Source organism: Labeo rohita, chromosome 10 (genome assembly GCF_022985175.1).
Source record: "Labeo rohita strain BAU-BD-2019 chromosome 10, IGBB_LRoh.1.0, whole genome shotgun sequence".
In the NCBI taxonomy this organism is placed as follows: Eukaryota; Metazoa; Chordata; class Actinopteri; order Cypriniformes; family Cyprinidae; genus Labeo; species Labeo rohita.
The window spans coordinates 30888355-30915972 of record NC_066878.1 but is presented as its reverse complement, the minus strand read 5'-3'; the positions used below and the strand labels follow the sequence as shown (position 1 = coordinate 30915972).

Sequence of the window (27618 nt, the reverse complement as noted above, 5' to 3'; positions counted from 1 at the left end):
AACTTGACCTTGTGACCACCACAAACCTTATTTCAGACATTTAACCAAAAACCGATACAAAAAATATTTGATGTCAAGATGATGGTTTGAAAGTGCTAAAATGCTAACTTTCCAGTTTTTGCCCATTTGCAGCACTTTATAGCAATTCTTTAAAAACCAACAGAACATTTTGTAGTGTTGAGTGTTGCACAACCACATTATCATCAAACATAAAAAGATCTAGTTTTAAATGAGGCAAAAAACAGATACTCAGCACTAACTAAACAAAGCATAAGTCATATTAAAAGTGCTGTTGCCTCTAAACTAAACAAACGTCTAATTTGCTCCTGAGGGCACAGAAACTATTTGTTCTACATTTGTTTGTGTCATTTGATGTGTGGTTTGGTCGAACTGATTTCCTGCTATTTCCACTTCAGCCAGGTAGTGTATTAAAAATGTCAAAGAAGTTCACAAAAGCCCTCGCTCCAAAAAGATTAATGATTTTCTTCCATTTCTCAGGGCTTCCATATAGACCTTTCTATAAAAAATGCACATCCACTAGCTTAAAGTTGTCTTTTTCTATGTTATATAATGCTTTCTCTTTTCCCGGTTTAATATGCAGAGACGACTATAAGTAGATTGATTATTCCAAAAAGTATAAACACTTGTGGTGCTATCAAAACATTTCTCTCTTTGTTTGAGTTTCCCAACCAGTCTGACACAGCAGTTTGAGCTTGGAACGGGAACTTTCCATTTTTCCCACCAATAAGCAGATACAAATAATCCAAAAAATAGTGAACCATACAATTTGTCCACTATATCCAAAGTCATATAACTAGCTTGTGTGGACTAGTTTGGCAGAGATATATACTGAAATCTGTGTAATTGTCTTGTAGGTTTGGGACATGACTATCAGTGGATCGGACTGAATGATAAAATGTTTGACAATGATTTCCGCTGGACTGATGGACACCCTATGGTAAGATGGGATTCATTATTTTGGTTCTAATAATGTCTGTTTATTAGATGAAAGTCTGTGTTCCAGCTGACTGTGAATTCAGAGAAATGAGTCATTCTTGGTTTGTTGTTTTTTCCGGGCCTGAATAAATGAGGTTGCTTGATCCTAAAATTACTGCAAAGGAATTGTGCTCACAGATTTTAAAATCACAGTATAAAATGTGCCACCCAAGTGCAACTGTTACTCTACTACAAACCATAAGCTTAGATTAAGCAAATACTAATGGGAAGGTTCTCACTTTCATTTCTATCATCCTGTATAGTATCAAATAGAAACACACAGGTCATTTTAAAGGGATTGTTCACCCAGAAATGAAAATTCTGTCATTAATTACTCACCCTCATGTCGTTCCAAACCCGTAAGACTTTCATTCATCTTCGGAACTCAAACTAAGACAGTTTTTACTAAATCCGAGAGCTTTCTGACCCTGCATAGACAGCAATGCAACTGACATGTTCAAGTCCCAGAAAGATAGTAGGGACATTGTTAAAATAGTCCATGTGACATCAGTAATTCATTCTTCATGTTCTGAAGCTACAAAAATACTTTTTGTGTCCAAAAAACAAAATTGCACTGTGGGATACAGTTTATATACATATATATTTTTGAACAACAATCCTACAAATATTGTTTTTTATGATCTTGTGTCATCTTGCTTACTTGATATTTATTTTAAAAAAAAACCTGTCTTTATGTATATGAAATGGGGCTGTGTGCTGGTGTTAAACCCATGCATATTGAGTGCAGCAGTACATTTTATTAGAATAACGCATCCCTTTCCCCCAATTTATCAAGGAAAGTCCCATGTAACCCTGCCAGAAGTGTATAAAGCAAAGTCTATTTCGATTCTTCCATGTGATCTTTGCGCCCTCATGTGGGCACATGCAGTGCTGCATGAGCAGTTGCAATAACACGCTCCTCTTGTGTATTTTCACACTAGCAATTTGAGAACTGGAGAGCGGGTCAGCCGGACAGCTTCTTCTCCACGGGCGAGGACTGCGTGGTTATGATCTGGCATGAGAGCGGCCAGTGGAACGACGTGCCGTGCAATTACCACCTGACTTTCACCTGCAAGAAGGGCACAGGTGAGTTCTCCTCTTGTTCCTCATCTAACTGCAGTGTAGCTCACTGTTAGCTCATCATATTTGACCTTCTTTTCCCTCTGTCTCAGTGTCCTGTGGTCAGCCTCCTGTGATAAAGGACGCTCATATCTATGGCAGCATGAAGGCACGTTATGAGATCAACTCTCTGATCAGGTACCACTGCAAGGAAGGCTTCATCCAAAGACACGTTCCCACTATCAGATGCCGAGAAGACGGCTACTGGGACGAGCCCAAAATCACATGCTTGAATCGTAAGTCACTGACTCTGAATAAACAGATGTTTAGTAAAATCCAGGCATGAAAATATATGTATAATTAGTTTTTATTTTTATATTTTCAGTCAGTTTCATTTTTATTTATTTTTGTGTGTGTGTTTGTTTTAGTTTAATTGTGTTGTGCTTCTGTCATTTAGTTCTTTTTTGAAATATTTCTATAGTTTTACTGGTAATTTTATTTCAAGCATTTCTCTTTTTTTCCCCCAAAATTATACTTTTTTTTTGTTTGTTTTAGCGAATGATAACAACACTTGGAATTTTCTTGGAATACAAAATGTACTGTACATAAAACGTAAAAATTATTTTTCTACATTTTAAAGCAAAGATTATTAGTGAATGTATTACAAGAAATTACTATTTTAGCTTTTTTATTTAATAATTTAATGTGTTAACTGCCGTTTCTTTTGAACTATTTGTTAAATTATTTGCTACTTTTTATTTCACAATTCCGACTTTTTTTTCTCACAATTGCGAGTTTACATGTCGCAATTTTGACTTTTTTCTCAGAATTGCACAATATAAACTTGCAATTGGAAGTTATGAAGTCAGAATTGTGAGACAAACTTGCAATTCTGAGAAATAAAATCGCAATTCTTTGCAATTGACTTTTTTCTCAGAATTGTAAGTTTATATCTCGCAGTTCTGAAAACATATCAGTCTTTTTCCCCTCAATTTGACTTTATAACTCACAATTGCGAGTTTATATCTCACAATTCAAAAAAAAAAAAAAAAAAAAAAAAAGTCAGAATTGAAAAATACAAACTAAGAAATTATCAAAAAGTGTATTTAGAGTCATTAAAATTCATTAAGTATTCATTAAGTCATTAAAATTAAATTAAATTCATTAATTCATTAAGTCATTAAAAAAAAGTCCAAAAAAAAAAAAAGATTGTCTTACTCAAGATATATTGAAATACATTTTCTATGCAAGAAAGAACGTCAGATAGTTTTAGAAGTGAGGATAAGTAAATAATAACAGAATTTTAATTTTTGGGTAAACTATCCTTTTACATTAACATATCATTTCCTTTTATTCTGCAGCATCTACCTACCAGAAGATGTATGCACACAAATATCAGAACAACAACTATTACAACAACAGTAAGAGACGCTACAGTGAGTCGACGCAGTACCGCCAACGCTGGTCAAAAACAGCAGATGATTCCAAACACTGATCTCCAACCAGAGCTACAGATGCTTCACATCTACAGAGAAGATCTTTAGTCTAAAAGGGCAAAGCCAAACCATGTGCCTGATGAATGTTTTAGAGCCGAGAAATTACCCTGAGGGACTGCAAAAAAAACAAAAAAACAAAAAAAACAAACACCATCACCCACCCACCGAGAGTGTACTTTGACTATGCAACAGTCTGCATTGCATATTGTAATAATGTCTTAACATTTTGACATGGGGCGGGGGGGGTTTCTGGCTGAAATGTATATAGTAAAGATAATGAACAAGTAAAAACAGCTGTGAATGGTGACTATTATTTTGTTTAATTCATCCGTAACTTTTGCTTACGAGGAACTGGATTTCCTGTACTCAGTAAGAGAGCACTATGGTTCGAGCAGAGTATAAACAGAACAATTACAGTACGCAAGTGTTACGTGTTTGATGTTTAAAAGGGATGATAGCGTAACATTTAGGTGAGACAATAGCTGATGAGCGTGAGGCAGATCAAAAGATGACAACAACAGAGTACGTTTAAAGTATTTACTTTGGTAAAAGTTGCGTTATGAGTGTACAATTAAATAAATGAAAAGAGAAAGATATTAATACAAATAACAAAAGAAAAAGATGTGAGTGTCACCCAAAACAAAGAAAATAAACAACACAAAACAGCCTTACGTCTAACCTCTAAACTAATTAGAAAAAAAAGAACAAGAAAAGAAAACCGAAATCTTCAGCGTATACGACGCCCTAACTAAACTCAATTAAGCTAAAAAAGCAGAAGTACAACAGTGGCGTGACACACACAAACCTAAACTAACAACGTACAAACTAAACTAATCAAAAGAGCAAAAAAAACAAGCAAAGTCATGGCAGATGACTAATTATTCGAGTTGTCAAAAAGGGGCATTTAGGATTAACTCAACGCCCAGAAATCCAGGTGTATTCTTAACTTTAAACTTGGCATGTGATTCTAACGCCATACGGACAGAGATCTCGCTCTAAAGTCGATACAAGTCAATAGCCAAAAACAAACCTATAAATAAATCAAAGTACACTGCACAAAGCATTACTTCAAAAATCAGGAAACTTTAAACATTCAAAAACACACAAGACTGACTGCTGACCGCGTGGAGCACAAGGTACGCTGGCGTGGCGCACACACACGCTCTGAGCTCGAGGCCTCAAATGCAGCCGGCAAATCAGTGGATTGGCAACGTGATGACGTCATAACGATGACTGACAGCCTGGTCAGCCAATAAACACAGACCTAGAAATGAGCAAGAAATAATACAGAGAGATGGGGAAGTGATGAGAAAAACGAAATATACACAAAAGCACACGTGGAACGTAACACAAGAGTAAAAGAACAATAGGCATTATGTTGTTTCACATTGTGGTGAGGGGGGTTCAAAAGGGATGTCACGGGCCTGGAGGACAAAGACAAACAATGCTGAAAGGACTGCAACTCATGACTGGAAAACAAATCTTCAACATCGTCTTCCTCGGCAGCGTCCTCACTGGTTGTGAGGATTACTCGGATAACACCAAACCATTGTACACTCTCATAATCATTTTGTCGTATGGCATCAAAATATATATTTTCAGTGTTTTTTTAATATGTGGGTTTGTAATATAACCATTTTTACTTTTTTAAAATGAATGTCATGGTAAAATATGGAAATATGAATACTGTATGTGTGGTTGAATGAACTAGCATTTTTGTCAAACCTTATTACAAATGTTACATGAAGCCATAGAAGTTTAATTTATTGCTGAAGATACATATAACGATGAATGAACTGTGAGATTTTGAATAATAAATCGCTATTAGAATATTATGGACGTTTAACGGTGTGTGTTCTTGTTTCATAGCATTTTACCGAAATCCCGCGCTTATTCTGACAGAAGCTGCCGCTAGCTTGGTAAATGGTTTCGTCCAAAAGAGGGCGATGTGACGATAACGAAGATTTTTTTTTCCCGCGCCGTCATGAAGTTGACATGTGACAGGAATAAACAGACACCTGCTCTGTTTTGACCAACTGTAGTCGACTAACCTGTTAACGTTAACAAGGTAAGGACGTGGCTGTGTTTAAAGGTGAAAACTGCATCTTATAACTCTGGCAAACTTCTGGTGTATTTTCTGAGAGACTTTGGCAAGCAAAATGGCGTTTAGACCAGTAGAGGCTACAGCTGTTTCTTTTTACCTGACCTAAAAAAAGGTAATGGATTAGTTCACTTTCAGAATGAAAATTACCTGATAATTTACTCACCCCCAAGTCATCCAAGATGTTAACGTTTTTCTTTCTTCAGTAGAAAAGAAATTAAGGTTTTTGAGGGAAAACATTCTAGGATTTTTTGGGGGCTGAATGTCCAAATTGCAGTTTCAGTGCAGCTTCAGAGGGCTCTACATGATCCCAGCTGAAGACAAAGGGTCTTATCTAGCAAAATTATCGGTCATTTTGTGGGAAAAATTAACATTTAGGTTTGCACTTACGTCACGATTTGGTCAGTTACCCGGATGCACTGCCGTAGCAGCGATACTTGAATGTAAACAATAGCTTTGAATTACTGGATAATTGTACTACTGAATACATTGTTCTGCTGTCTAAACAATGGAAAAAACGTGTGGAAGCTGCTAAATCATATAGTAAAGGACTTAAGCAGAAAAGGGCACAACATTTTAAGAAACTAAAGTAAATAGGTGGTAAAGATGTGACTAATATTTCACCTACCTGACCGGAAATAATAAGCACAAACACGAGTGTTTTCAAGATTTTTGTCCTGGAAATCCTGGTTCAGTTTGGCCAACCACAAATGCATTTCTCTTTTATTTTGTTATAACTTTTGGCAGTCTGTAGTGCTCTAAATGTTTTTCTGGTCTGACAGCCCAAAACATGACAATAATTGATCATTTTCAGCAGTAATAATCAGCAGAATATGTGAGTTTCATTTGGTTCAGTGGCATTGTTTAAGTTCAGTGCTGCCAATATGGCCGATTGATAACATGTGAAAACACAACTACACTTTTTAACCACAAATGCTGGTCTTGCACTGGCTTGACTTATTACTTTAGCTTGTAGTCACATTGCACAGGTATTTACAAAGCACATGTGCAAAAAAAGCTCTTTTTTTTAAGTTGGAGGAGAAAATTAGATGAACTTTTCTGCTTCACCCTGCCTTGTCAAATGGACGATTGTTTCGCTAGATCGTGTAGAGTCCCTTGAAGTTCTATTGAAACTGCAATTTGAATGTTCAAGCTTCCATTTAAGTTCACTATATGGAAAAAAATCCTGGAATGTTTACTTCAAAAACCTTAATTTCCCTTCAACTGAAGAAACAAGGACATGAGTATCTTGGATAACATGGGGGTGAGCAAACTATCAGAATTTTTTTATGCTGACTTGGTGCTGTGGTTTTGACCATAAGAGGGCGATGTAACGGTAACCAGAACTCGTTGCCGAGTTTTCCGCGGCATCGTTAATTTTGACGTGTAATAAACAGACACCTGCTCTGTTTTGTCGACTTTCTAGTCAATGAACTTACTAACCTAAACAAGGTAAGGACATGGGTGTTTACTGTTGGTGTGAGGAGTATTGATTTTGAGATTAGATCTTATAACTCTGTCAAGCTTCTGGTATGTTTTCAAAGAGACTTTGGCAAGCAAAATTATGTTTAGACCAGAGGAAGGTAAGACTGTTTCTTTTTACCTCACCTGAAAAACTAAATGTACACAGTGACCATGGCCATCTTTAGGACCCATGAAATTGTAGCTTGTGGCATTAGTCCATTTCTGTTAGCTTTTAGGCCAGCTTTTCGTATGAGTAGTCAGCTAGAGTATTTCTAAAATGTATGAAATGTTTAGTTGCTCCATTTCGTCTGAGAAAACGGGCGAAAAGTCTTGGTGACGGCTCGATTGCATATTTTTGCACTTTAGGAGTGTACATTTCTGTCCAATAAAATTGATCAGAATGTTATTAGAAATATGCCTCCCTCTAATACCAGGCGGCTGTGTAATCCTTGGAAAAAGCTTTCTTTTAAATGTTTAGAGACTGTGAATGAGAGAAATCATAATGCTTAATATGGCAGAGAGAAGTCCTGTCTTTTAGTTAAAAGAGCAAATTGCACAGCTGAATAAGCTGGACAAGTGATTGCAGTGAAAGAAGCAGTGTTTATGATACCATCATTTTTAGATTTTGCTGGTTTGAAAAATCTGATTAAAACGTAACAGTTTGAGCAGCCTTTGATATTTGCAACCTCTTCACTGTCATTTGTTCCTGGGCTTTTGCTGAGGGCATTTTATTAGACAGTCACTTGAATTGAAATAGATGTTATGTAAAAGTAGACCTCTGCTATTTTTACTTAATTTCTCTGTGTGCTTTTCTAAAAACAACCAAAACAAATATGTATTTGACTGATTGTTTATTTTTTTTGGCCAAGAAGTTTTTCCACTGATACAGTCAAATTATCCTTTTAATTATATTTAATGTACACAAAACAAGGGTGAAAAATGTTAACATTGCCTATAAAGACATGTCTAAACATTCAGTTCTAAAACTGATTTTGAAGTTTTGTAAACAAGGCACATGTACAGTTGCCAGAGTCAAAACAAAATGAATAATGAAGTGAATGTGAATGTGAATATAGTATTTTTGAAACACCACCGATATTTAGAACTTTGTGTATTTTTTTTTTTTTTTTTTTTTTTTTTGTCCTCCTTCCCTCTTTCTCCCTGTGGAGCAGCTAAAACTCATGACCTTGAGTTCTAAACTGGTTGTGTTGACCCTAATGGTAATAATAACAAGAATAAAACATCATTAAGTTGTTTTTGTCTTAGCTTGGCAGTCTGTTTTAATGGTTTGTTTCCAAATGCCATGGCTTTGACATTGTTTTCTTAAGGTCTACTGCTTCATAGACAAGTAACGACTGAATGCAGCATGCTAGCTATGCACTTTTTTTGTTGTGCCATTATTTTTTGTGTCATCTTTGAGTAAACCTTTTCCTGCAAGGTCTTTTTTTTTTTCAATAATAGAAAAGTTAATTGTGCTGTTTTTCTTTTACTAAGTAACACAAGGTGATCATTAGCACTGTTGTCTTTTTAACCTCCTCAGTCTTGCTATTTGTAAACGGTAACATGCATAGACTAAAACTACTCATCACATGTGCTAGAAACTGGGTCATCCCAATTTCCTCTATTAAACTAATTTGTATTAACATTTTTGTATTAACATTTGGCACCATTGCTATGGGCTGTGTTTGAGGATAGGTTGTTTGTGGTTTCATGAACTGACCAGAAATACCAAAAAACAAGTTCTAGAAAACAAACCGATTTACTTTTGAAACGCAAAGGTTTTATGTCTGTGGTATGAACCACAGATTTGTTCATCGTCCTGAACACAAAGAACGTTTGACAGTGATGAGGTCGATACAGCGGAGCTTTGAATTTACATTGCGTCGTAGGGGAGACATTGTATAAACACATAGTTTCAAGAAAAAGATAATTAACATACATTTATAAACACTCTACTTGTATATTTCAATAGTTAAAAAAATCACAGAACAATGTTTTGTTTCTTAACAATGCGACTTATGACTCGACATGGTTTGGTCCACACATAAAACTAAATTTAAAAAGGTATGTTTTTAGAAAATAATACAATATAGCACCCTGTAAGGATGGCAAAAGAAAAACTTGTTTGTTGTGCCATGGCTGTACTGTATGGTGTTTAGCACTTTCATTGAGTTTGTTTTCCTAGTAAGAGAAAATATACTTTTCACATGCTATTTATATGGGATATGATGTTCTTGAATGATAAACTAAGTGCCCAAAGGTATCAGTTCAAAGTATTTAAGCTTTGCTGTCATTCTGTTGTAGAATATCCCTCAAGCTACTACATGCTAAATGGAAGAGCACAGTGTGAGTTTCTTCTGCAATCTCTCCAAATATCTCTTCCTTCAGCACTGCTGTACTGCATAAGATCATTCAGACCTGAAACCAGTGGCTAGAATTTCTGCGGCACCCAATGAATACTATTCCTGTCCTTTTGCCGTCTTGTAGAGAAGTCCGGATTTTGAGGGAAGAGGGCGCCTGAGGTGCCTAATCCTACAGAATCTTTGCTTCAAACAAACACCAATCACTTATTTTATATTCAAATCCTTCTGTATTACAGTATCTAGAGACTTTGTCACAGTTTTAATGCGCTCGAACTAACTCCTTACATTATTACGCTTAGTTCGTGAGTTGTTGTACGCTCAGTTGTCGCTCTTGTAGCAGTAGACACCGTAGAGTTTGTGCTTCTTGTCTGGGAATCCAGAGAAGCGTACGGCGGCTTCCGTGGGACTGCAGCGTCTGCGTGGTTTTGAGATGGGGTAGCGTACACTGCCGTCCGCCAGCCAGCCCGCATCGCAGCGGTCGTAGCCCAGAAGCTTCCATGCTGCGTACATCTGCCCGACTTTGGCGATCTGAGCACCGTCCTTTTGACATGCCCGCACTGCCTCATCGTATGTAAGCTTGACAGGGTGTATCAAATAATAGAAACGTCCTGGAGAAGAGGAGGAAAAGTGTTTATTCTCAAATGAGGAATGTAAGGAACAGAATTTGCATTAGAGATTCTTTGCATGGCTGAACTCAATTTGTTTTTCCTTCCATACATTATGCATTACATCAATTACTTGACTTTTTTTGGAGAAGAGTGGGGAGGACAAACCTTTGTAGTTAGAGGTGAAACAGAAGACATCATATCGTTCCTTTTGCTTGTCACGCATCCCATAATTCCTTACACCAGGAATGGTGTTTTTGCCTCCACATGGCTCTCTGGGTTTGGTGATGGGGTATTGCACCGATCCGTCACTGAGCCACCCTGCATTGCACCAATCCAACCCATCTCTCCATGCGTCATACAGCTGGTCAAAAGATGCCACAATGGCGTCCTGGTCTCGGCAAGCTTTCTCGGCATCAGCGAAGTTGAGATTGTAACGACCCAGTCGAGGAAAATATGGGTATACGATGCCTGTAGGAACATGAAGAGCAGATGAAATTGCATTTTTGCAAATTGGAATGCTTAAAAATCCTCCTTGGTTAGATAATCAAATTTCTGATTGATTTATCAATGTTTTTCTCCAGTGCATCGTCTAAAGTAAATTAAAATTTTGAATTATTGCATCCAACTGAAATGATGCCAAGAATGCAGATGGCAAGGACCAAATAAATGTCCCTTTATTTGGCCATGATAGCTCTTGTGTCAGGATCTTGCTGATGGTTTAGATTTATAAGTTGTTCTACTCTGCATTATAAGACTATTGAATAGCATTTACATTTCACACAGTGTAAAGAGAGTCAGCACAACGCTATCTCATAGTTAATTGCCTTGAGGAACAGCCAAGGATGCATAAACTGTGTATAGTATTGTGTGTAATATTCTGGAACAAGAATACAATACAATGGCATATAATGGCAGTGTTCGTGCATGTGGCCAGTTTCTTAACATTACTTCTGACATTATCATGTTTGACGGAATCAGAATATGTACACAAAATATAAGTCAACATCTAAGTCCTGATGTTGTTGTAGAGCATGGCTAAATGCCACTAGAGAGACCAGGAAAATCCAGCAAGTTATGTTAGCAACATAAATTGATGCTTTACCTTGCAGGTCAAGTGATACAACTGCTGTATCATCCTCCAAGCCATCGATGACTTCACACTTGTATTTCCCATAATCCTCCAGAGTGATGTCAGTGATAACTAATGAGGCATCATTCTTGCTGGCAGCCTGCAGGTATACACGGCCGTGGAATCGACCGTAGCTCTTTTTGTGGAAACCCATAGCTACGAAAACGTCGATTTCCTTCAGATAGTCTGAAGTCAGTTTAGTCCATTTAATCCTCAGCTTGGGATTTGGGGGAGATGTAGGATCCCGGGTGAACTTGCATTGCAGTGTGGCGTTGCCTCCACGTTGAGAGATTACTTTGGGTTGTGCTGTGTCAACTGAGAGTCTGGGGCCATTTTCTGAAAGGCAAAGAAAGACATAGTAGTATAGACGTAGACAAAATAATAATGCAGATTGCGAGTGAACTACTAGCCTTTGCTCTGATTTATTTTGTCCCAAGGCCTGTTGCATTGGTTTGTGTTCAATAACTTAAGGCGTTTTGCAAAGATGATAGCCCGAATTCATCCCTGTGCATTGCTACAGGCTGTTGTGGTTATGCAAACACATAACTCATCATGTTTGTGAGATTTCAGAAAAACGGAAACTCCCCTACTTGTTTATGAGAGAAACTGTGTATGCTCTTCCAATGAAGGCACTCCAGTAGGTGTCATGCAGCCATTTTAGTGAATATATAACTAGAGAAAATGTGTGCTAGTTTTTTTCCCCTTAAATTTACTTTTGTAAAAAAAACTTTTGTACCTATTGCACTCTATGATGAGTTTTTTCTCATTTTGGTGGGTAACATCAATAAGTGGGATTTAAAGAAAATAGGGTAGGTTGGCAAATTTCCCAGATGCGTTGTGGTATCACAAATCACAGAGAGAAGAAAGGTAAATCTAGAAGAGTTGAGGAGGGCTTTTAATATGGTTTGTATTTACATGGCTGGCTTTCTTGTTCACTCATGCCATTTATTACATATTGGTGCTTAATCAGTTTTTTAGGTGGGTTTCCATCCAAAGCTGCACATTTAACTTGTGCACAAAATTGAAATGTCACATAAAACAGTTGCAAATAAGCACTGTTTCCATCAAAGTCAAAGAGAACAAAATTGTCACTTCTTGATAAACTTGCTCTTTATATCACTTATAAAACTTGGAAAAGCCATTAAATATTGTTATTTTCATATATAATAAATTACTTTAGAGCAAGCAGACAAAACAGAGCAAATGTGGGCGTTGCTTTCAGAAGTGGATGCCTGTTGTTTGGAAGCACAGTCGTGTAAGACAGTTCTGGGAGGCAATTATACAGTAATACTTTGAATACAGACTTTGCTCGGGCATTTAACAATGGCCATAACAACATTTCAGATGCTGTGCAATGAGATCGGTCTGCTGGTTGGTCAGGTTAAGCTATTCCATAGCACAAAGTCACATTACTGTTTTCATGCGCATAGAGGAACTTATTCAGCAAATGCCTTTACATCACCCATTATTCGCATTAACCCATTTTTGAAGAAAAAAAAAAAAAAAAAAAAAACCTAAAACGAGTGTAAAAACTTTTTTGCAAATTAAGGAATTTTTTTTTCGGAATGTTTCTATCACTCATACGATGCTTCAAAATGCACATAAAAACAGGGAAACTAGCTATTGATATATAGTAAACAGTGTAATAAATGGTACTAGAGAATCATAGAGAAACACCGTGGCCTGCTCTTACTTTCTTAAATAAAAGTTTTTGCCATTTTCTGAAGTTATCTGGTTCTCATAAACAACTGGGAAATGCCGAAAGACATATTCGGGACCCAATGGAGGCATGATGGAGTATGTGTCATCCAAGGTAAAACCAATGGTTTAATTTATAATTAAATGTTAGAGAAATTTGCATGTCTAAATAAAACTCTCCCATACTCTTCCTCTTTACCAGGCTAAAGGATGAAGACATCTCAATGTCAAATAACCTCAAGACTTGGGACTGTCAAGTTTTCAGCAACACCCTAATTGGATCTGTTGAAAACCTGCAAGTGATCCAGTCAACCAAGACATGCTGCAGCTAAACCGCAGTTAAATTCAACTTATGCTAGAGAAAAGCTTCTTTGTCAAAACTTCAACCAAAAATCGAATACAGGCACTGGCACAGTGTCCTAACCAGGTGCGGTGCAACAAGTTTCCATCTTTAAAAATGTGCAAGAAAGCATAGGATTTCATATTTTTGAACCAATGTGAATTTCGCTGAGGGGTAATAAGAGATTAAATCCAAGCTCAAAACAGATGAGTATTGCAGAGATAGCTGTATTCACTTGTCACTGCATCATTTCTGGTCAGGGCACAGGGTTGTTTTATTAATACTATTACTATATTGTTGTTCACACAAACTAAAAACTTGTTTATTTTGCAGATGCGCTTGTGGAGGCTGACATGCTACTATAATCAGATATCAGCATGTCTAAATACTGAACCCCAATAGCTTATCAAATATTTAACACTTGTAGTAAAAAATTCCAGCCACTTTGCGTCATGTGACGGGAGCCAGAACGTTTCGAATCATCTAAGCCGACACCCGATGAGATAATTATGGTAAGTGTCCCTGTTAAGAAATGGTGGGGGAGAAGCACCATTTAGGGGATGGGCAGTACAACCCCCTCTCTATCTGTCTCACTTTCTCCCTCCACTCTCCTTCTACTGTTTACTCTCCCACACAATTACAAACACGCCATTTCACATCTCTTACCTGAGATGTATATAGTCCTGGAGTGTTCCAGATCACTGTATGCCTCTTCAAAGCTGTCAGCTCGGCTCTCGGAGAGGACCAAGAGGAAGAAAAGAAGGAAGGTCATCTTGATTTATAGCACCGGGGGGTTGGGGGGTACTTCACTACATGAGAGAACACAAAAATAAGGGACAGTCAGACAGTTTAACGAGACATTCTTAATAGGTTTTACAAAAACAATCCCAAGTTGTTTTTTGTGGAGTTTGTGTAAGAGTTCAGTTTTGTGTGACTTGCACCAGATCCCCTGCACGTTTCCATCTGCAGTAACTCCCCTGTGCAGTACTGTCACGCAGACACCAGCGCACACAGTGTCCTTTTCACCACATCTCCCAGAAAGACACACACACACAAATAGGGCAAGGTACATAAATAAATGACTAGGACCGTTAAACTTTTCATGCATGCATAAATCCCAATTATCACCGGTGCAATCCGAACGCCATTGCTGCAGGACTTCCTATACCCTTCACCTTCCAAGGCAGTGAAGTGTGAGAAAAGTGCAGTCGAGATGCTCGCTATGGCACAAACTAGCACAAAACTTTGCTGGCACACTTCTAAAGCACAGACCGTCTCCCGGCAGACTCGGAGCTCAGAAAAGACTTACCATCTTACAGAGCGTGTGCTCCCGGCCACTAGCGCATGCAAGGACAGCTACGCGAAAAGATCAGGATTAGAAAGTGTGTGGAGTCTTCTCTCCCTCTCTCTCTGCAGTCACTCTGATTGATTCGTTTTTTCTTCATTCATTTCAGAGTGCTGACGCACTGAGGTAGTTCCTCTCTACTGCAGTCAGCAGAACTGCTCTGCAGAGTAGCCAACCCCCCCAAACCCAGCCTGCAAACAGTCATTACGCATACCAGGAAGCCACCGCTGATAACAGTGAGGACTCACAGATGCAGTGCCCTCTCCTGTGACAGATAAGTTACCACAGTACAGTGAGCTTGCTCAACTATGACAAGTTAAAATCATAGGGGTTCAGTGCAGGAGAAGAACACCAAGTCCTCAGTTGTAAAAAAGAATACAATCCAAAGGATCTCCAGAATTGGTGGATGCTGCATGGGTCTGCTTTGCTGAATTGCCCTGAGGCTACTTTATGGCACAATTGTTACAGCTAAAAGAATTTGTTCCCGCCCAAATGACCCTTGGGCCTTTTTAGTGTAACGACTGTCAAACATGCTCTGTTTTGCAGACTGACTCTTAACCAAACACAGATCGTTAACTCTTACCAAAACTAACTGTGCTGTTGACAGAGAACATTGTTACCAATCACATTCCTTTGTGACACTCCATTGTGTACAGTGAGGTCAAGCGCAGTGACATCAGCCCATGCCTTTAGTTTTCAAATGTGGGTAAACGTCCTAAACGCATAGACTGCAGTTGATCAGCAATGGTTTAGAGACTGTGCCAGACCACCAGCTAATTCACATAAGCATCACAAGAATCTTAGTCTTGCACAACTAATGAATTTATCTTCTGGGAAGAGGCACCGACTCTGCAATTGGGGGAAAAAAGTCCCTCGTTGATGAAATCACTTGCTGTCAGGAAACAGTTACAAATCTATTGAATTTTCTTTAAGACAATCCAGTGTAAACAGTGACTCAGTGCTCTGATTCTTCTTAACCATGTGCTCCTCTTGTTTTTGGACATTTAAGCCAGGTTGTCGTTACCGCCTTTGGAATAAATCCTGATCTTTCTTTGATAGATTGATAAACAACAAAGGAAGCTGCCAGTGCTTAACAATGCCAGTTTTTGAGCAGTCATGCTCAAGGTCTTTAAGCAGTATAATAGTTGCCTGACCAGGTCGCTTGCAGACTCTTGGTGCAGCGGGTAAGCATGGCATCATCTGTGAAGAAAATAAATGACTGAACTCTTGGACAGGTCCTGATTAAACATGCTTGTTTAACTCAAGCACAGATTGTCCCAGCAGAGTTTCCAGTCCTCATTTGGAAATCCTTTTTGCAAGACCCAAACCTTTTGTTTTGTAAGACCTTTTTTTTTACTGAATGATGTAAAGTGTTTAGCTAACCAGGCTTTTTAGTAAGTGTCTATTAGTGTCATTTTCAAGTGATGTTTGATAGCAGTGGCTCTGAAATTAACCTCCCTGACGCAAATAAGTACTTTTTAATGCATTGGGTTTGGCTCTTAAACGACCAATTTCAAAGATAAAAAGCATTTGTGTTTTTGAAAAGAACTAAATGTTTACAGCCTTCCCTTAGAAATTTGTTAGTAGACGCCTTTTGTTAGCGTAGGTCTGGAGAACTGGAGACTAAACGCAATATTATATATACTTTGACTACGCAATAGTCACTGGAGGTGGAGTCGACATAGCTTCCCAACAACTCCCACTGGTTCCTTAGCAGCTGTGAAGCTCAGGGAGATTATGGATCTGCTTTGGCCAGAACCTCATTTTCCTTTGACCACATTCCCTATGTGCCAAAACGTAATCCGTTAAGTGGTTGATTTGAGTAGTCATTGCCGATCACTTTGCATTACTATGAAGGCTATTCCTTTCCTTGTTTGGCAGTAGATCTCCAGATGTAAATTGTTTCTCTCTCTTTTTCATTCACCAAGTGCCAAACAAATATATGGCTTCCAGTGATCATGCATTACGCTAGTCAACTTGATTTCAACAAACGTGTTCTTTCAGGAAACTTTGCTAAGTATAATGGCAGTTGGTCATGATAAAAAGAAATGCATTTTTAGAACTGATGGACTGATTAATACGTCAATATTTGGCCATTTTAATTAAGATCTAACCTATACTTGCAAAACAAAGATATCCTTTAGAGATTTTTGATAACACTAATTACAACGTGAGATGAATGTATGCACATGTTAGATGAGGATTTGTCTGTAATGTTTTTGTTAAATGGTATAATTATTCTTGTCAGGAAATGCAGACATAATTGAACGGCTTAAGGCTGAAAACCTGCTGAGTCCACAGTAGACCTGTGCAGATAGCATTGGTGATTTCCAGGTGAATGCAAGAACAGTTTAACACATAGATGCATTGTAAACCTGTGATTTCAATGACTCATGTTTAAGGCTTACGTTTGATTCTACAAAGCACAGAGTAACCCTTAATCTCCATAACATCAGTAAGAGGACTGTTTACACCCTTCAAAAGATTCACTGTCTTTGAAGGCCATGGCATCTCTCTTCACTAGACATTAGACCGATGATAGTGTATGAATGGGATCCTAAAACCTCTCATTTACAGTGAGATCAGATTTATTTCCAGTCTCTGTCTCTCATACAGATTGGGCTACAAAAAAAAAGACTGTTTTATGCTAAATTTAAATGTAGTCCTGAGGAAGCAGTTTGAACTTTATGTATTAATTCCCACATTAGCATTACAAACGTTTTTGGCTGAAACATTTAATGAAATCACTACCAAATCTTAATAAAATACTGCATAAAATACATGTAGTTTTAATAAGATATCCTTGTCCTTGCACATTTTTTCGTATCCGTATTTAAAATTCATCACAAACAGAACATCACCGTCAAAACGCCTCTTAAAATAATTGCTACGGATGCAAAAAAGGCAAAAACTGAAATTGAACCCGATCCGAATTTTATAACGGAAAAAAGTTGTAGAGGTTGTAGAGGCAGTGTATAAACGTGATTGACACAACGTGAGGTTGTATTTATTTTTTAACGTGCAAAAATTTCTGACGAGAATTTCAGACTCCGTATGCAAGGAGCTTTAGCGCCACAATGAGTTTGGATTTTGTATGTTTTTAGAAATACGAATTCTGGCAGTAATTTTAAAATATTCCTATAGTACAGTTATTCATTTCAATTCCTTGACATTCTTAAATGACCTAAAAACATGTAAAATTTAATTTTAAACTCAATGTAATGAAATACTGTATAGATTTGATGGTTTTTAGGCAACACTGATTAACTTTTTCCGCTTCACCTTGTGCTTTATATTTTCCAGGCAGATTAGCTAGAAGTATTTCATAACAGTGCTGAAGGACACACTGACACTTCAGGAGATTTAGCATGCTAGCATGCCTAAGACTGGCCCCATTGACGGGGTAACTGGATGGGCCATTACACAGTCTTCGGCATCCAAAGCACCACTCCCAAAAACGAGCCATGTCACAACATCTAAAATCTTTCCATGTGTTTTCTCTAGGGGTCTGGCGTGTGTTCGACCTCCGCTCTCTGCAAGCACTTAATAAAGTGAGTTCAGTTCATGGACTCGTAAGCCAAATCCATTTGTTACAGGTGCCATATGCAGCATATCTGTCTTAAAGACCTGAAAACAAAAAGTCATTAATTATATATTCACCCTCATGTTGTTCCAAACTTGTATGAGTAGAATTTGAATGCCATGATGGTAAGTGAGATTATATTATATTTTTATGTATAATGTTTTGTATGTATAATGCATAATGTTATAGAGCAGGGTTAAATGGGGTTCCTCGATCTCTATTAAAACACATTCTAATGTTTCACTCTATTTGAGGAAAAAATATGCAAAGGTCAGAAAACAGTTTAGCCATTCATCATGAACAATAAGGAGATGCACTGTTCTGAACAATACAAAGAGTCTTTGTGAGTTCCTACTATCTTGTCATGTGTGGCAAATGACTAAGAAATACTTTTTTTCTAAAAAAGAAAACTGAATAATTTGTACGCAGTGTAAGAACTGACACCTACTGGTGATGATGCAGTTTCACGCAAACCTTTTTAGCAGCGGCTATTTGTACTAAATAATGATTTCGCATTTGTAATGCTAATATGCAAACTAAGCAATTGGATGCTATTTACAGTCAAAATAGCATATTTTAGTGACTGATGTCATTTACATTAAGTGCAATTAGCGTCTGCACTAGGACACTTGCATTGATTGGCTGATGCCTACTTTGGTGCTTGAAAAGTTTAAAGTTTTTCAACTTCTCCCGCAGTACAGTTCAATACAGATCAGCAATGCATGATGTTACCCATTCAAAGTAAAAGAGAAGCGTTAATGGCGACGCCCCGTGTGAATGGACCGTAACCGATTAACCCCCCATGGCACTTTTTTACACTTTTCAAATATTTCCTTTATTTTATTGCAATTTTGTGGCATTTGTGGGTGGAGTTAGTGTAAATAGCCTCTGCCAACAAGATGGGCTGTTTGCACTTAGTGTAAATGGACACTCCAAACTTTCTCAGTTACTAACATTTTAGAAATATCCAGTTTACACGTGTGTTTAGCTGTTCATGTGATCACAACATGGCAGCCAATAAAACATTTCATCTAGGTCACTGATATGACTGCAGTCCTCATCTCATGTGAGTGTACATCATTGCGTGTGCCGAACAATAAAGGTATCTTAATACTTAATTAGTTTCTGCTACATTTGTTAACAGATTTCCAAGCCTATTCTAAAGCATTCATCAGTGTCTTCCCACAATAATTGTTTCACACTAGTAAGAAATTTGTTGTTGGTTTTTGTTTGCTCGCACCTATGCAATGGAATTTATTTCAAGGATGCAAAACAGAATGATTATACCAAAATTAGTATGTCTGCTGTACTGTGTCGGCTTGGATTTACTTAAGTACTTGCTGCCAAGTAGTAAATACAGTATTTTAAGTGGAAAAACCTACTGCATCTTTAACGTTGCATTAGTTTCATTCACGCATCATTAATTTAATAGGGGAAAACGCCAGTAAATATAACCTTTTCATTCTGCTTGTACATGCTCCATACTGTTTTCTAAGTATGTTCCATGTTCATTTAAGACAATGTACCTCCTATTCATAGACTCCAGCATGAGGAAGTGCTCTGTGCTCACTGCATAAAGAGCCTTTGACTTGGCGGCACTACCTGGGTGTGTTAACAGCCGTGCTCTAAAGGTGGACCTATAAGTCGTGGCTGATGGACAGCAGATGGACTTTCTAATCAGGCAGCAGGTAGAATTCTTGACAGCTGGATATTTAGAAGGTAGGGTGGCTTCAGGTTGATTGGGACACTTTTTGTCATTGAAATGACTTGGAAAAAGTGTCCCAGTCAACCTGAAGTCACCCCTGTATCTATTTTATTTGAAAGCTAAATATATTGTGCTACAAATAAACTCTTAGTTTGAGAGAATCTAGCAGTACATGGGGCGGGTTCATGCCGATACATCCACCCAGACTCTCATTAGTTTTCTGCGGGTTTTGACGTCATCCTCGCACCACCTTAGCACACACAAAGAGTCCTCAGTGCTTATGCATAAACTTCAACCGTCTCTCTACTGCATCTTTAACCAATCCATACTTCCTCGATTAGCAAGATACTCTCCCACATCTTAGTGTTAGGCGATCTGCATCTCCAAATGGATCCCATAAATGAACAATTCAGAAAGGAATGGTGAAAATACTGTCTAGTTACTTAACAATAGACTGCATGTGTTCCTTTAAAAGGAAATGAAGCATATTGAAACATCCATTAAAACTGAAATGTGCTTTTGTAAGTGTCCTCAACAAAGGTCAGCCTGTAATTGTTTCAGTCCAAATAGCATTTTTCAATCTCAGTGTTTTAGTATGTATTGCAATCCAGTCTCAAAAGGCATGTTTTTAGAGTGCCTGTTGACATCTGACCTTTTAAAAGACAACACACGCTTGACTAGAAATGAAGGTCCCACTTAAAACTAGAGTTTTATATGGCTTGATGCCATAGGAGAACCTATGTAAAGCTTTTATAACGTCCAAAAAACATATACAATAAAATATGGTTCTTCAAAACAGATGTTCTTTACTAAACCTAAAGTGCAACCATCAAAGAACGTTCTCATCTGCTGAATTAATCTCTGGACAAAAGCGCGACAATAGTTTTACTCAAATCTAATTAACAGCACCAGTCTAAGCATGAAATGAACAACGTTTAATGTGATAAAACAGACTCTCTAAGTGATGCAATACATTAACCTGGAGGAGACCAGGGGTGAAATGAACTGCATCGCCCCAGGCCATCCTCCTCTACATCACAGCAGTGTGGAGAAAAAGGATGAAAGGTCACTTGGAAAATCAGCTGGTTTAATGTGTTCTGCCAACCATGTGAGGAAAAGGTCAGAGTTCAGCCATAGTCATCACAGACCACTGGACGCATCTTTGAGAAAGCTGGCGATGTGACCTTGAGATCAGCAGCCAAACAGCTGCCAGACAGATCTGATTAACCAGCGCTAAATAGCAAACAAGGCAACATGCATTACGTTAACTAGCTTTACATAAAGAACCCCAGTGTCTGCTGAAACAATGGTGTTACCAAATGGAAAAGAAACTATGTAGTTGCAGTTGTACATGTCATACCTGACATGAATATATGAGAGTGTGTTATTTCAGCTCCAGGTCTATTTTCAACTTGGGTAAGAAAGTTGGTCAAGTTTCACCAAAGTGGCTTACTGAAGCTCAGGTTTTATGGTATAACGTTTTGCTCCAAACCGATAGATGGCAAACTGAGTGCTTCATTCATGTGTAAAATAAAGCCATGCATTATTAATTTATACGTTTACATACTCTTGGCCCCCAATATTTGTTTAACCGGCTGTTCCTTCTCAGCACTTTTGCCTGCATTGAAGTGGATCCTCTGTATGCGCCTGTTTTGCCCTGTAAGAACATTCTGTCATTGCATGGACTCAACAAGTAGGCTTTTCACGCTGCAGAATGTGGGCTACACTTGTTGGTCTCTTTGGAGCCAGGCTGTCTCATAATTCATTGAGAAATAACAAGGGGAAGTTGTTTGTGTTAATGTTAATGGGAGTATTCATGAATTGACTCAACTGCTGGTAAACCACTAAACAGCCATAAAGATAAAACAAATTGATTTGAGGGAGAGATTGAGACTGAGATGTGGCCATCATGATTGCAGTTACAGTTCTTATTAAACCTCAAACGATTGCCAAATGATGATACTTGAAAACAAGTTTACATGGTCTGCTTTTAAAATTATTTGCTTAATTAGTTTAATCTGAAGAACACTAAATATTTTCCTTGCAATACTTGATTATGATTTCTTGTCACATGACGACAAAATGACTTACTGCACGTTGGTTATACCACACTGACACGTTTAAAACATTTATATTTTAACATTTTAAAAAAGTATGTACTGATTTTATACTGAAATAATAATAAAAGTTTATTCCAAAGTACTATGCCAATATTCTGCCGTTTAACCATCTACACTTTAATTTTAAGCCATCAAAACGAATCAAAATAAGTCGCTTTGTATAAATCGCATTTTGATGTTTTCTAAACGTCATCAACATTTCGAACATATTTACGAACTTTCCCTCTGAAAGTTAGCGCGTTTCCAAATTCACACATACTAAAAGCATAAGACGTTTATGAATGTAAGGAATATGCATACGCTTACTAAAAACATCTGTTGCTCTACAGGTGTTTTATTCGTATCGCAAAACTGACGCGTCTTTCTTAAGCACATATTGTATTATGATGACTAATAAACACGTAAATTGACTGAACGCTCGGTCTAAATGAAGAAGAGATGCGTAATGACAGACTCTTACCTTGTGAAGCAGAGCTCTGCGTCCTGCTAAATGATCTCTGGTGGGCTCCAGCATCAGAACTGCTCGCAGATTTTCTCACACGTCACAGAACTAGGCAGACCCCGAGGGAAAACACACACACACACACACTTGTGCACGCGCACTGACAGAGAGGTGCCGAGAGAGCGCGCCATCAAGACTGTTACAAAGTTGCAGTGGCGCGAAAAGTTGTTTTAACGAATATCTCACGATTGATTATAAATAGCGATTTCATATCGATTTTTCTTAATAAAAACAATGGTAAAAAGTTTACCTGAATTTAACCGAAATAATATATATAGAAATTATAGAATATTAAATGTTTCTTGTCAAGTAGGATAGAAATCACAACATACTTTTCATGTGGTAAAAACATGTTGTCTTCTTTATTAATGCTTCTTATTCAAAAATCTTCTTTTATGCTCCACAGAAGACAGAAAGGCATAAAAAATACAGGTTTGGATGGACATGAGAGTGAGTACATGACAGATTTTCATTGCTTTGTAAACTATGATTTACAGTTGATGTCTAGTTTACATACACCTTGCAGAATCTGCAAAATGTTAGTTATTTTACCAAAATAAGAGGGACTTTTTATTTAGTACTGACATTAATAACATATTTCACATAAGTGATGTTTACATATACATATAGTCCACAAAATAAATAGTTTCATGACCCCGTTCAAAAGTTTACATATGCTTGATTCTTAATACTGTGTTGTTCCTTGAATGATTCACAGCTGTGTTTTTTGTTTAGTGATAGTTGTTCATGAGTCCCTTGTTTGTCCTGAACAGTTAAACTGTCAGCTGTTCTACAGAAAAGTCCTTCAGGTCCCACAAATTCTTAGATTTTTTTCAGTATTTTTGTGTATTTGAACCTTTTCCAACAATGACTGTATGATTTTGAGATTCATCTTTTCACACTGAGGACAACTGAGGGACTCATATGCAACTATAACAGGAAGTTCAAATGCTCACTGATGCTCCAGAAGCAAAAATAAGTTCAATTTACCCTGATCTTCAAATTCCAAAAGTTTTCAGCTCTTAATGCATTGTGTTTTCTTCTGGAGCATCAGTAAACATTTGAACCTTCTGTAATAGTTGCATATGAGTCCCTTATTTGTCCTCAGTGTGAAAAGGTGGATCTCAGAATCATACAGTCATTGTTGGAAAGGGTTCAAACACACAAAAATGCTGACAAACCAACAAATTTGTGGGACCTAAAGGATTTTTCTGAAGAAGAGCAAGGAGTTTAACTATCACTAAAAAAAAAAAAAAAAACAATGTAAACGTTTGAATGGGGTCATATTTATAAATTCAACTTTTATTTTCTCTTGTGGACTATATGTAAACATCTTTTATGTGAAATATCTTATTCAGGAGAGCACTGAATAAAAAAATCCCATGCATTTGGTATGATCCCTTTTATTTTGGTAAAATAATGAACATTTTGGAGATCCTGCAAGGTGTATGTAAACTTTTGACTTCAACTGTATTTTCTGTCATTGTTAATATCCTTCATAAACACATTCTGTAAGGACAGTTTTCTCATTATTTCTGGATGGTTTCAAAGGTTTGTGATAATCTGAAATAACATAAATATTCTCTCTGCAGGTTACCAGATATGATCAAAATGAAAACTATTGGTTGACATAACATTGAACTTTTTTGGATAGAATTTGGAAAGCATGCAGCTATAATTCCAGCCTAATTTGGTAAAAATCCTAAAATATAATTTGCAATATGCCACTGCGTCACTTAGAGAAAGCACTCTTGAATACCTTCATTGCATAAAGATAAGGTTGCAAATCTATTTTTGGTGATTTTGTTCAACACAGACTGTTGGAGAGTTCTGGCAGCATTAGGACATTCGCTTTTCCACCTAAGACATTTTTAGCTTTAGAAGGAAACTTTCACCCAGCTGGTTTGCACATGACAAAGTGTTCTTTCAGAGAGGTAACTACAAAATGAAACATAATCACAGCTCAAGGATTAATGCAGAATAATTCCACTCTGAACATAGAAGAAGACAGATTTGTCATTCATAATTCATAATGTAGCAGCATGCCCAGTGCAACAGTGATCACAGATCTGTTTAAGTAATCCAACATAGTCTCAGTTTTATACCTGTGTTAATTCTGAATGGATGGTTTTTCCTTCAGGAGCATCAGTGAGAGTTTGAACCTTTTGTAAAACTTTTTTTTTTTTTTTTTTTTTTTTTTTTTTGTTGTTCTTTTATTAAAATATACATGAAAATGCATAAGAGAAAGTGTATATTTAAGATGATGAAACTGCAAACTGGAAGTGGGTGGTTTTTGGCCAGTATACACTATGTGGACTAGATTTCATGCCAAAAATCTGGCTCTGCGAGACTTGATCCAAAATACTTGTCTTATGTCATCAAAACAGCTAATTCTCTGACCACAAGACAAAATATGACGTTCCATAGATGTTTCAGTACTTGCGTCACTTCTGTGTACAAAATTTTGTTTTATTTATTATTTTGTTAATCGCTGTTTAGGTCAAGGTATGTCATGTTAATTTTAAAGCATTTCTTCTGTGCCCACAGCCAAAAGTTGGCACAGGCCTAAGAGGCCATAAACACGAGAGAATGCAAACGCTGAGCCTGTAAATGTTCAATCCAGAGGGAGATGAACTGACCACTTCTCTGTGGGGTTTATTGACTCTGGCATACAACCAATTACATTATACCTCCATCCACTGTATGTCGTATCCAAAGAAATTCTAGGAAGCTGTGAAGAGGAATGTTATATGTATTGGCTGTTTTAGGCAGTTTAGATTATGGTTACTTTGTAATAGCTGAGCTTGATAGACAACACAAACACAGAACTTGAGTTATTGGCAACAAAAATTCAAAACAACCTATTAATTCCACAGCTGTAAAATAGTTTGAGCAAACAAGTCAGAAAATGTTAAAATCTAGTTGTTCCTTCTTTTATATTTGCATAGTTTTGAACTCATTTACACACACTGGCAATGAGGTAGTTGTGTTGGATTTGTTGAGTAAACACTTTTCAGATCTGCCTGCCTATATAATTTTGTTTGTATTTCAGAGAACCCAATAATGTAAACAGATAGATCAGTCAAAAATAAAATTCTGTTATCATTCACTCACCCTTACGTCGTTTAAAACTTCGTTTTAATTTTTAAAGAATATCATAGTCCTTCCAATATACAGTTGATGTCAAATGTTTACATACACCTTGCAGAATCTGCAAAATGTTAATTATTTTACCAAAATAAGAAGGATCATACAAAATGTATGTTATTTTATTTTATATTTAACCTGAATAATTTCACATAAGACATTTACATATACTCCACAAAAGAAATTAATAGCTGAATTTATAAAAATGACCCCCTTCAAAAGTTTACATGCACTTGATTCTTAATACTGCGTTGTTACCTGAATGAATTTTTTTTGGTGACAGTTGTTCTTCTTGTTTTTTGTTAAACTGTGACAGTTGTCCCACAAATTCTTTTTTTCATTTTTGTGTATTTGAACCCTTTCCTGAATTTTGAGTTAAACTGCCTGATATATTTTACAGAAAAAATGCTTTGATGGTCCCACAAATTCGATTTTATCAGCGGATTTTTTTGAATTTGAAACCCTTTCCAACTTATTTTGTCTTCTTCTGCATTCTGAAGGGCAGTACTAAATGAAAAAAATATTATATATATTTAGGCAAAACAAGAAAAATGTACAGATCTTCACTCTGTTAAAAAGTTTTCACCCCCCTGGCTCTTAATGCATGGTTTTTCCTTCTGAAGCATCAGTGAGTGTTTGAACCTTTTGTAATAGTTGCATAGGAGTCTCTCAGTTGTCCTCAGTGTGAAAAGATCTCAAAATCATACAGTCATTGTTGGAAAGGATTCAAATACACAAAAATGCTGAAAAACCAAAGAATTTGTGGGATCTGAAGGATTTTTTCTGAAGAAAAGCAGGCAGTTTAACTATCACTAAACAAAAAATAAATAAATAGATAAAACACAGCTGTGGATCATTCAGGTAACAACACAGTCGAACGGGGTTATTTTTATAAATTCAACTATTATTTTCTCTCGTAGACTATATGCAAATGTCTTATTCAGGTCAGTACTAAATAAAAAAATAACATACATTTTGTATGCTCCCTCTTATTTTGGTAAAATAATGAATGTTTTGCAGATTCTGCAAGGTGTATGTAAAATTTTGACTTCAGCTGTATTTTAAGTGAATGGAGACAAAATTAATGCAATTAAATTTAAATAAAAATTGTGTAACTTCCCACAGGGTTTGTCTTGTGTCAATCAGTGATTCTTAATGGACTATATTGTATGTGAAATTAGGTGCCATATGTGATAATTTACCTCAGTGGGTTTTACTAACATAATTGAGATGCTTATGAAATTATGAGATCATCTCAAGCTATAAGTCTACAAAGATGTCCGACAGCTTCTTAAACTAGCAAATGCCTAGCAGTCTGAGAGACATAAAACCTTAAATTTTGAGCTTTTAAAACCACTTCAAACTTTAATCCTAGGCTTTCTCAAGCAAACATCAAAGCAGGTTTGTGTTTTGATCTTTTTATCTCACATAGCTATTGTATGTTTCATACGACTTGATATGGACACATAAGTGTCTACTTTTATAACACTTTTGTGTTCTTTTTAGTGAACGAAAACTTCAGTTCATATTTAGTGTAACTGACTAGTGTAAACTTTAAAGTTCTAAATTTTGTTTTTTAAGTTTTGTGTTCCATACAAAAGTTTTGAACGACATGAGGCTGAGTAAATGATGAGAGAATTATAGGCAGCTCTCAATAAGTAAACAGCACAACACATCTGACGACTTCAAAGTAGATCCAACTGGAGTTCACCAACTCTCTGTGTCCACAAAAAAGCGGAAAGACAGAAAACATTTCACATTCCTCTATTCCTGAACTTCACATGTGCTGTTTTTGGGATGCACGCATGAGAGGCGCTGCTGTTTACAATCAGCGTACACAAAGACACCTTTCTGCAGCGTTCGTACCTCACAGAAAGAAACACATTCCGTTGCGTTAAGTGTTTTTTTCTGTTTCTCAGAGGCACGGTGCACAGGTTTGCTCTTAGAAAGCCGGTACTGTAT

General features: G+C 37.0%; 2 protein-coding genes across 4 annotated transcripts in view; one reads left to right on the top strand and one right to left on the bottom strand.

Annotated features, from left to right (window-relative positions):
- Positions 1–3979, top strand: part of vcanb (versican b) — a 33288-nt gene extending 29309 nt beyond the window's left edge. For both annotated transcript variants that reach the window (XM_051120495.1, XM_051120496.1), the window contains 4 exons: positions 876–958; positions 1938–2082; positions 2169–2351; positions 3417–3979. In XM_051120495.1, coding sequence (XP_050976452.1) covers positions 876–958; positions 1938–2082; positions 2169–2351; positions 3417–3550 — 545 coding nt within the window. In that variant the 3' untranslated portion in view covers positions 3551–3979. The remainder of the gene's footprint in view (positions 1–875; positions 959–1937; positions 2083–2168; positions 2352–3416) is intronic.
- Positions 3980–8530: 4551 nt separating this feature from the next.
- Positions 8531–22594, bottom strand: hapln1b (hyaluronan and proteoglycan link protein 1b). 2 transcript variants are annotated; one of them, XM_051120503.1, is made up of 5 exons: positions 22468–22594; positions 13921–14063; positions 11190–11552; positions 10253–10555; positions 8531–10087 (listed from the first exon to the last, which is right to left on the bottom strand). In XM_051120503.1, the coding sequence occupies exons 2-5, from the start codon at positions 14024–14026 to the stop codon at positions 9798–9800; spliced, it is 1062 nt and encodes a 353-aa protein (XP_050976460.1). In that variant the 5' UTR covers positions 14027–14063; positions 22468–22594; the 3' UTR covers positions 8531–9797. The 2 variants fall into 2 exon arrangements, with proteins under 2 accessions (XP_050976460.1, XP_050976459.1); XM_051120502.1 differs by lacking the exon at positions 22468–22594 and adding an exon at positions 14564–15036.
- Between the last annotated feature and the right edge of the window lie 5024 nt (positions 22595–27618).